At 49.0% G+C, this 10,957-nt stretch overlaps 1 protein-coding gene across 1 annotated transcript; it reads right to left on the bottom strand.

Moving 5' to 3' along the window:
- Window positions 1-6,864: 6,864 nt before the first annotated feature.
- Window positions 6,865-10,462, bottom strand: LOC126547075 (uncharacterized). Its single transcript, XM_050194926.3, has 3 exons — window positions 10,191-10,462; window positions 7,974-8,423; window positions 6,865-7,154 (listed from the first exon to the last, which is right to left on the bottom strand). The coding sequence occupies exons 1-2, from the start codon at window positions 10,431-10,433 to the stop codon at window positions 8,052-8,054; spliced, it is 615 nt and encodes a 204-aa protein (XP_050050883.1). The 5' UTR covers window positions 10,434-10,462; the 3' UTR covers window positions 6,865-7,154; window positions 7,974-8,051.
- Window positions 10,463-10,957: the final 495 nt, after the last annotated feature.

Below are 10,957 nucleotides of genomic sequence, written 5' to 3'. Positions count from 1 at the left end.
ATATATATATATATATATATATATATATATATATATATATATATATATATGGTGTTTCACATAACTTGTGCCAAGAATTTTAAAAAAGTGGTTAGCCGCAGCTGAATAAAACCAACGGCATATGGTTTATCGTCATGTGGCGCCCCTTAGAGTATTTTTTATATTCCGCTTAATTAGTTCACTAGGATGAATTATGCAAAATGTTTAATATTCACTTGAGAGCCAAGTGCGTTTCGTTGCGTTGTAAAGGGAGTTCATTTCGAAGCCGGGAACCCGTGACGGCGCACTTGGGACTGTAATTTTGCGCACTCATCTTGTTCTACAGATAGGCGCGCCCGGAACGTATACGTTCCTTTTATTCCCTTTAGCAATAGAAACAAACCTTGCGCAAGCTATACAAGCTATATGCGTTTTGGCGGATCTGTACGGCTAGCATATGCTGTTTTGTCGATTATGTAAATCATTTTTGCTTGACGTGTCTGTGCGTATAGGTAATAACGGAACATCTCAACAGTACCACATCAGTGATCTGCTCTTCAAGAAGACAGTCATGCCCTTCACGAATGATCAGAAGGCTAAAATGATTCTGGATCTGGGGGCCGTCGCACAGCGACAAGAGGGAGGCAACCAAGCTATTCCGGATGTGGCATTGTGGAGGACGCCCTACTCCGTCAACAATACTTACACTCCATTCCATACATAGCAGTCAACGCTGTGGAAGGTACGCAAAGGGTTCGGTCAAGAAAAGTCATCACTCCGCGCGTTCCGTCCACGCATCGCAGCGCGCCAACAGCGTTCGCTCCCGCGAGCATGCACGGGAGGCTCCTCGCGACGGGTTACAAATAAAAAAACCCGAAAAGAGCAAAAAAAAATTAAGATATTCTAAAACAAGGCATTAACAGCCGTATACCACAGTTTGTTTATTTCTAATGGTTAAAACTTGTTTCTTTCAATATTGACTCTATATAAACAACAGTTGCGCACAAGTGCGGTCAAAAAACATCGAACTTTATCCAAGTGCGAGCGAAGCCGCTGTAAGAAGTCTCTCTAGCCTCCACAGCGTTGACTGCTATGTGTGGAACGGAGTATAGAACGTACGAAGTCCTTTGCGACGTGTGTCGCTTCACAAGAAAGTGACAAAGGACTGCGAAGGCAGTTCAAGAAGCGGAAACGGATGTTTTGGCATTCTTTGCTGCTAACCCTCACGGTAGTGTGCGCGACGCCAGTGAGGAGGCCGGAACCTCAAGGTCATCAGTGTGGAAGCTTTTTAAAGAAAGGTCATATGCACCCGTACCATGTACATATTCATCAAAAAACTTGAAGACCGGGATTTTGAAAAGAGACTGGACTTTGCCAATTGGATTTTCACGAAATGTGAAGAACTGAACTTCCTCACTCGCGTGCTTTGGACAGATAAGGCTAATTTTGAGAAACGCACAAGTTAACCTTCACAACGCGCATTACAGGAGTGATGGAAATCCCACTGGCTGGCACAGACACGACACCAATTCCAGTGGTCGTTTAATGTGTGTTGCGGTATTTTTGATGGCAAGATCGTCGGACCCATCTTTTTTGACAACACACTTACGACCCAACGCTACGTCAACGACATCCTCCAGGACTCCGTGAACGACATTTATTGCAACGTTCCACTTGCGCACCTTCGGAACATCTGGTTTCAACACGATGGCGCTCCTGCGCATAGTAGTAGTCAGTCTCGAGCGCGGCTCGACAAGCTTTTTTCTGGACAGTGGATTGGCCCGCACAGACCATTACCCTGGCCTGCAAGGTCACCGGACATGACAGCGCTGGACTTCTCCTTGTGGGGCTACGTGAAAGATCGCGAGTATAGCAGCGAAACTACCGCACCGGGCGCCCTAAAGGCAAAAATAAGCACTCTGTCGCGAGATTCCAACGTCGTTGGTCAAAGCTGCAACAGCACGAGTGTTGGAAAGAAGCAAGTACTGTGTTGCTTCGGACTGTGACCTGTTTGAGCATGTGATATAAGTGGCAGTGGAAAATAACCGCTGAAAACTGGTGCAAAACGCGACTGTTTAATGCACCTTCATGATGTCACCTTATCCTTACATAAAAAACCTTGTGACAAAGATAGAAATAGGTAAAAAACTGCTTTGTTTTGCCTCTTTTCCGGAGTTCACGAGACAGAAAGGGTAAATCACTAAACCAGTTGCACCTTTGGATGTTTCTTTGTGGGTAGCTGAGGCGCCTTACGTGCTTCTGGTTAATTTTTCGTTGAAATAAACTCCTGAGTAGCTCTTTTCTGTTCTTCCGAGAGCTGCCTTCTTTCTTTTTTCGTGCTCTTTGGAGCACTTCTTTTTAACATTGGTTGAATTTCTTTTATAGCTTTGTTTCATGGTGCGCGAAGGTTAAAACTATCCGCAGTGCCTCGCGATCGAGCACAACATTCCTGCAGCCGCAGATGCTGACGCTTATCGCACCACGCTAGTTAGGTCGCGAAACCTCTCGAGCCATCCTACATGACGAAGCCTTATACGATGCCACGATAAACAAATGCAGCCGTACATCTTTCGCAAGATGCTTGGAGGCGCTTGAGTAGCGGCGCGCGAGTGCGCATCTATTTCATATTTCGCGTATTTCGCGGGCTTTAAATTTTTCTTGGAAAAAACAACCAAGGCACGCTTCAGAACGAAATAAATATTTGATTCAGAGGTTACTTAAGGTGCGCTACAACATTGTAATTGATATGTTCGTAATTCAAGCAATAATTGAAAAGTCCACTAATAAAAGCAATTAATTAATACTTCGTGATGAAAAAAAATACTGGCTGTAAGTATACACGACTGCCGCTAATATGCAGTTGGTACGATTTCTCTAGAGCTCTTAGTTGTTGTTGTTTTTTAACTCTTGGTCCAAGATAACCGGGACACCCGGTATATAAACTTACGTCACATTGGTCTACTTAGGATCAAGTGATGCCATAGCTTTGCTGGCCAACCACCATCCCAGGGTGGATTAGAGCCCAGTTTTTCTATTGCAAAACGCCGGAGCGATGAAAGCATGAACATGTATGATTATATATATATATATATATATATATATATATATATATATATATATATATATATATATATATATATATATATATATATATGCTAACGCCATGGTTGAGGCGAAAGGAAAAGGAAGAGGACCACGGATCTTTTTGGTGCGGAGCGCAGAACAAAACCGGTGCTGGACTGTTTTTCCTAGACTCATTCATCTTATGCATCATCTGCAAATAACCACGCCTCGTCCGTAACAGTATTGTGGTGGAGGTTCTGGGTGCTCAACCAAGCAGCACGGTTCTGCAACCACCTGTTCTACGCCGAAGCCGCCGCCTTGCTGGCCTGCCCCCGTTGCCGCTGGTGGTTGAGATGTCTCACGGTGAAGACGGAACCCGGAATGTCCCAGTTCCTGCAGCTGCAGCCCCTGCCCTAGTTGCAGCGGCCCCTCCGGTACCTGCCTCCGCTGCGGCTCGTCCCGGGCAGCGTCAGTACCTCATAGACCCTCGCACATTCGGAGGCAAATCTGGCGAGGACGTGGATGAGTGGCTCACAGACTACAAACGGGTGAGCAACTATTACCATTGGGATGCAGTAGCTCAGTTGTCCAACGCTGTGTTTTTCTTAACGGACACGGCGCTTGTGTGGTTGGACAACCATGAGGACACCCTCAGGACGTGGGATCGGTTCATGTCCGAAATAACGGAGTGTTTTGGGGACTCAGTCGCGAAGAGGAAGCAGGCTGAACAAACGCTGCCGCCAAGTCCCAGGCGAGACGTGCACGACGTATATTGAGGCTATATTGAAGCTCTGCAAGACCGTCAACCCTCGCATGTCAGAGGAAGATAAGGTCGGCCACCTCTTAAAAGGAATCGCTGAGGATGTATATCATTCCCTCGTCGGCAAAGAGAACCTTGGTACAGTAGCTGACGTCATGCGGCATTGTCGTACATTCGAGACCCTGAAGATGCAGGGTATCACCCCTAAATTCGGTCGGTTACCGAATGTGACTACACTTGCAAGCGTTGACGACTACATGTCCATTGATATCTCGTCTACAATACGTGATATTGTACGCGACAAGCTCACCAGGCACGCGCACTCGACACCTAGTGATGCTGCGCCAATCCCGGGCCCCTCTCATCATGGTTCTATCGCTGCAACTGGCGTCGAAGACTACAACTACAGTTCTCGCTCGCCACTGAGGCCGCAGCGCAATGACTACCGAGAGTCAAGGTACGAGCACCGCTTCAGCTGTCCTCGTCAGCAGGCCGTTACGCACCAGGATCCGTGTGAAGATGCGTTTGTCCCCCAGCGCCGCGACAATGCTTTTCAGGAGTACAATGCGTATCGCCAACCTCCTGTGTGGTATTGTTGTGATGCTACCGGGCACATAGCTCGGTTCTGTCGTCGGCGCAGGGAATGGCGATACGATCCGCCATCAACGTTTTCTCGCGCCGGCAATGGTCACAACAACGATCCCTGGTCCACCTATACCAGGAGCACCTCACGACAAGCGAATCGGGGCAATAGTTCTCCCGCTCTTCTGACCGTAACTTGGCACCGCCATCCGCCCGACTGCGCCGCTCGCCTTCACCGCGACGGCGGCTGTCACCACCGTCACCATCGGGAAACTAGCCGGCGCGACCGATAGAGGTGAGGTCGCACAAAATGATTTACCTCAGATGCCTCCGCCAGTTACAATGTTTAAGAACGAAACACACGTGTTAATACATGGAGTATGTGCAACGACTTTAGTGGACACTGGTGCAACTATTTCTGTTATGAGTCATTCCTTCAAAGATCCCATTGGCCGCAAAGTTATGTTTTCTTGGCATGAATCTACAAGATGTTGTGGTGTCGGCGATGAAATAATTCATCCTCTTGGAGTTTGCGTCGTTAACGTCTTGTTGGCCGGAAAGCTGTTCCCAACTGAGTTCCTGGTTCTGCAGAGTTGTACACACGGTTATTCTCGATATTGATTTTCTCCAAGAATGTGGTGCTTTCGTCGACTGTGGCACCGGTGAACTTTCAATCAGCAGTGAAGTTGTTCCTGCCCTCGGTGACGAGCTGCCGCCCGCGGAAGACACACTGGTTGTTTCCGAAGAACTGACAGTGACACCATGGTCCATGAGGTCAGTTGCCGTGTTCGCTTCCGCCTCTGCCGGATCTACCTTTGACGCCGTTGTTCGGCCTCTCAGTGGTCAGTGTTCTAGGAAAGACATCTTAGTGTCTCGCTGTATTGTGTCGATTAACAACCGAGCCACGTTTTTGTGGGCACTTAACTGTTCGCCAGTGCCGGTTATGCTTCCTCGAGGAATGAAGCTCGCGCTCTTTAATGATGTGATCGGAAATTCTATCGCTGCCGTTAACGACGAAGAAAGTCAAAAACGCTTGACCGTTTGCGAATGCAGCAGTTGCTCCTACAAGTCGCAGATTCTGAGCATGGTTAGTAAGAACCTACGGTCACACGAGCGACAAAAAATTGGTCGAGCTATTGGAAAGACATGCTTCTGTGTTTGACTTCTGCGAAAAGGAGAAGCGACCATCTTTACCCTGTTCTCGAGCTCAGCACAGGATCAATACAAGCTCTGCTCATCCAGTACGGCAAAAACCTTACCGAGTGTCGTCATCGGAGCGGAAACTTATTTATTGCCGAACAAGTTCAGGATATGTTGCAGAAGGGCGTTTTCCAAGAATCATGCAGCCATGGGCAGCACCTTTCGTTTTGATTAAGAAAGACGGCTCTTGGAGGTTTTGCATTGATTATAACCGATTAAACACCCTCAACAAAAAGATCCGTCATCCTCTTCCTCTTCCTTTCGCCTAAACCAAGGCGTTACATTGGTAACGTGTGTGTGTGTGTGTGTGTGTGTGTGTGTGTGTGTGTGTGTGTGTGTGTGTGTGTGTGTGTGTGTGTGTGTGTGTGTGTGTGTGTGTGTTTGTGTGTGTGTGTGTGTGTGTGTGTGCGTGCGTGCGTGCGTGCGTGCGTGCGTGCGTGCGTGACAATCCAAGAGGACCGGGCAAGAAGCGATCGAACGGAATGGCTGATTTTCTATAGTTGAGATTAAGAGAAAGAATTGGACTTTTGCAGGTCATGTAATAATTATATCACCTAACCGGTGCGCTATTAAAGCAATGACATGTACACAGCACAGAAAAATGCAGTCAACGGCGGCAAAGGATTTGGTAGAGTGATCGGATTAGAAAACTTGCAGGCGCAGGATGCAATCTGCTGACGCAATGCAGAGGTAATTGAATACCGTTGGGAGAGGCAGTGTAGATGATGATATTAAACCTACCCGCGCGAAAAGAAAAACTTCTGCAAGGAACCGTAACCTGCTGTACTGTAAACTGCGAAGTGACAAAGGTAAGTATTTCGCAATAGTGCAGTAACGCTGTGGAGCCACGGCTACTTGGCCGCCACTTCACTATTCAGCCGGTGTCTGCAGAGGTAATCCTTAAACATACTTTCTTAACGCAAAATTGGAAGGAGGGGGAGGAGGGGAGGTGTCGACTTCTCCTTTTGCCATTTACCCTCACACCTATAACGCTACTTCATGAGGTCTATAGAGCCGCACTCTTGGAAAAGCAGCTCATCAGTTTTCCAGTGGCATATATTAAATTTTGGAATTAGTATTAGTACACTCTTCTTTAGTTAATATAAATATGTGGTATAGACGTCACCCTGGTCACTTTTTTGTACTCGTGAAGTGGACGACTTTGTCTACTGCGGAGACATGCTTCACAGGTAGATTTCGCGTGAAAACGTCATCTGCGGCTATCACGCACGTAGAACCGCCGCTCGAAGTGCATCGTTTCTAAAATAACAACACGCCACTTCCAAGTCCATGGTCCGCGATGACCACGTGCCAGAGCAATTTTATTTGAGATCTCGAAGGGCGAGTCAGGAAGCGAGGCAGCCGTGCCGGTTCCAGCGTTGCTAGTCCGGAATTGTATATTCGTCGTCGTCGAGGACGTTGACTTGGAGCAACGAAGGCTGCAGACGCAGCCCACACAGGGGCGCCCAATTTCATACTTGGCGCGTATATATAGGCCTATGTACAAAATATACACGATGGTTCGATCGTGACGCCAGAGCGCCCGATCTGCCTTGACCCCCGGCAGCCCCTGCAAAGAACAAGAACACCCTTTGGAGCCGAGGCACTACACGAGGAAGCAGAGGAAGCAAAGAAAGCAAGCGCAACGCGCGCTCTCCTTCGACCCGTTTTGCGTGCGTTGAGCTTTAAATACGCGCAAGGTGTGCGTTATGGTTTTGTTGATCGCTCTTCGGAGGTTAAGTATAGCTCGCTAGCGCTGAGGCGTCCGCAAGAGTGCTTCCTACGTGAAGCGGACCCGAAAGATGAGATTGGGGCAATCTTGCCGCTCACCTACACTAACTCGCTGACGGCAACGTGGAATCGCGAACACTCTGCAGCTCGTAGTACTCGATGTAGCTTCGCTTAAAGTGTTCGAATGCTGCGTTTGTACACCGCTCACGACCATTAGGCGCCCACTTGGGAACCGCGAGCCGTCCTTTTCAATTTTTGCATGTCATTTATGAGCTCATAACAACACCCACTTGTGCACCTACTTAAGCGGTACTGGGACTGGCTTGACTGTTGTCCAGAGAATGTTCAGACAAGAGTGCAGTATTCTGCTTTATTAAAGCGTTATTATATCTCCTAATAAACGGCTATATTTTTGTTTTAGACGACATGTATTTAGTTTTCATGCAAACGGACCATCACGCAAGTCTATATATACTGGCAATTAACATCGGTTTGTTTTCGTAAAATGAAAAAGCCGCCCAAAATATATTTTGCTGGAATGACCCAACGCACACCTCGATTTAAATTTGAACGTAATAAGCAGCAAAAAAAATCGAGCCAGTTAAACAGAAATAATATCTTTAAAAGTCATCCTCGCGTGACGAATCTCTGCACTTACTTTCTGGGAGCAAACTGCCCGGTAGCAGAAACAGCACTGTTTCTCCGGTCTGCATGCCCGGCGGGGCACCGGCACAAGTCACCACTTGTAGTCCAAGCTGTTAGACGCTCCGTAACTAGAGAAGAAGCCCGTGGAAGGCCCGAAGGGGCCGCCCACACCTCCACCGATGCTGCCGTCTACGAGACTGACGGGAACGCCGGCGGCGATGGTCAGCACGGGCTTGAAACCATGCTGCACCGACGCCACGGGTTCGGTCACGTATCCGATTACGGGCTTGGGCACCAGCTTGACCTTCACCTGTGGCCGGGCCTCGAAGCGCACCTGGGCAACGGGCGCCGTGATGGCGAGCGCCGGCACGACCGCCCCGCCCGCCGCATCTCCGAGGCCGCGCACGCCTCGGATGGTTCCTGCGAAGGCCGGCAGCGCCAGCGGGCAGAACAGGGCCACGGCCTACGGAACAAACGGACGCGGCGCTCAGTTCTCCGGCTTTCAGAGACGACGGGGAAAGTAATGACGAGGCGACCGCCTCCCCCTTTGAATACGCCACGACAGACCACGACAGAAAAAGAAAAGAAGAAATAAACAGCGTAAACAAAGAGGGAAGGTTAGTACAGACGGCGAAAGACACACAAGGAGGCCATCCGGAAGGAGAGCAGCGGGGCCTCCGCGTCGCAGACCAGTGCGCCTCAACAGCCGCCGCCGGTGACCCGAGTCATTGCGCAAAGGCCAGGAGCCCCGCCATCTCGGCCTCGCTCGACCGTTCGCCCCTTTGCGTCATCGCGTGCGTAATTGACCGCGCTCCGTCTGCAACGTGCGATGCGTTCGGCGAGGTTTCCCGGTAGTGGCTTGCCGCCGCGCTGCTCCCGACGTCTAGCTCTCGAAAGTGGCACCTTGCGTGAAAGGAGCGCCTCGAAGCGCCGACCTTTCCTCGCCGCACCGGAAGTTCGCAGCGCGGTGTTACCGAAGGACAGGGGTCGGACTCGGTAACAGCGCAACAGAGGGCATTAGCCGTGTCACTGAACGACGCGCGGAAGAGGCTTTCTCGACCCTGCCGGGAACTCGAATGCAGTGCAGTTTTATTCGGCAAGCTTTTCGCAGATGCCAATTATAGGGCGATGCAACAATATTATTCCCACCTTATCGTGGATATGGAACCAAGTCTTAAGATTTCATACTGTCATCTCAATGCACAAGAGTGCTCCTACGAGGATAACGCTGATGTGAAACAAAATCATTGCTCGCGTATCCTTAAGCCGACAATACCACTAGTTTATTTTGTTTAATTTAACCTTAAAATAAAAAGTAAAGGGAAGTATATAAGAAATATTTCGTATTTTATAACTTCTTTGTATCAAACCAAGCAATGTTGACAGCTTTATTTAGATAAACACTTTAGTCCCTTAAGAAAAAAGAAATGGTTGCAAGAATTGCCTGCGCGGAAAGAAAGGTTAATTATGCGCTAGTGGGGACTGTATAAAATGTTAGCCCTGCAATATGCTGCTTCCAGCCCATGTAAAGGACAGTACAAACACAAAGAACACAAAGGATGCTAAAAACAAATATAGTAGACAATAGCCGTATTCAGCTTGTCCCGTCCTTTGGTCTGGAAGTAACACTATATGTCGAATCAACTTTCCGAACAGTGAATTCTCACCACACCAGTAGCATTGCACACCTTTTTCCAAGACAGTACTCACAGCAACAAGGTTCGCGTAGCCCGCAAAATGAGTCAAGGCAAATAGGTATGAGATCTTGCACCACCATAGCGTGCAACACCATTAGTAGGTGCAAGGTTTAGCAATAACACATCCTTGGAAGCGCAGCCTCATTTCACCGAGTGCCGCCAATAAATTAAAAACACTCTCGGCATCTTGAGATATGAGCGTTGGATATAGTCTAGAACACAAGCACGCGAAGACATCAAAAGAAAAAGTAAAGTGTCTTACGTAAGCAGTTTTCTGAAACGGGTTCGCTATATAAAGCAAAAGAGGGAAAGTGCGGTGACCGACTGAAGTGACTGACAGCCGCTTTAGGCACACAAGCTCCACCGCCCATAAACGAAGCAAGCTTGATTCTTTAACACAACAGCACAGGATTGTGTAAATTTTGAAGGAATTGGCGTTTTTTCGCAGTTCTATACGCGCCCTTGCGGACCTTTCCCACGTGCGCCTGTACAAAGCTTTGGTCTCACCACACAAGGAGTGCGAAGATACTTACAAGCAATAGCATGATGCCGACTGCTTCTCTGCCGAGTGCGGCTTCTCTGAACTTGTGCGCTCCAAAGGACCGTCTGCGGCCGACTGTCGCTTCCCTATATACCTTAAGAGCGACAACCCCCAAAATAGCGGTATAATCGCCGGAGCACTGCATGAGGAAAGTACAGGCGCTGAGCTTCGAGATGCGGGGACACACGCGGTCTCTAGATCCGCTAGGAAACGGCAAGAATCCAGTCGTCCCCATGCGAGATGCGAGCGGCGGGAGGGCAAGCCCGATGCGGGCAGTGGTGGTACGTGCTCGGATATGGGCTAATCACAAGGAAAAAAAAAACAGGGACGCTGCGCCACACCGCGCGCACGGACGCTTGGCTCGCTTTGTGTACCGGTGCGCAGGCGCGCATTTCCGTTGCACTCGCAAACGCATTTCGCCCCAAGGTGCAGAGCCCCAATATTAGATTCACGGACAAAGTGCACCCGATAGACCCACGCAAGAGGCTCTTCGCAGATAGCGAGGAAGCTCCTGCATCATTTCCTCCGTGGCTTTGCCACACACAAACACACACACGCCCAGTACACTCGCGACAAAGGCGCCTGGCATATCGCTCAATCCTCGGGCACGTATGAATAACGCCACAGTTCTATAACTTGCGCTATCCTCGCTTCCGCCCCGTAACAGTCGCCGATGCGAGGGCGATATGCTACATAACCGGCAAGCACTCGAGTACTATTTCCTGGTGCGACACATACCTTTCAATTCCTTCCAATAAT

This window comes from Dermacentor andersoni, chromosome 1 (assembly GCF_023375885.2).
Source record: "Dermacentor andersoni chromosome 1, qqDerAnde1_hic_scaffold, whole genome shotgun sequence".
Taxonomy (NCBI): Eukaryota; Metazoa; Arthropoda; class Arachnida; order Ixodida; family Ixodidae; genus Dermacentor; species Dermacentor andersoni.
This window is presented reverse-complemented; position numbering and strand designations above follow the sequence as displayed.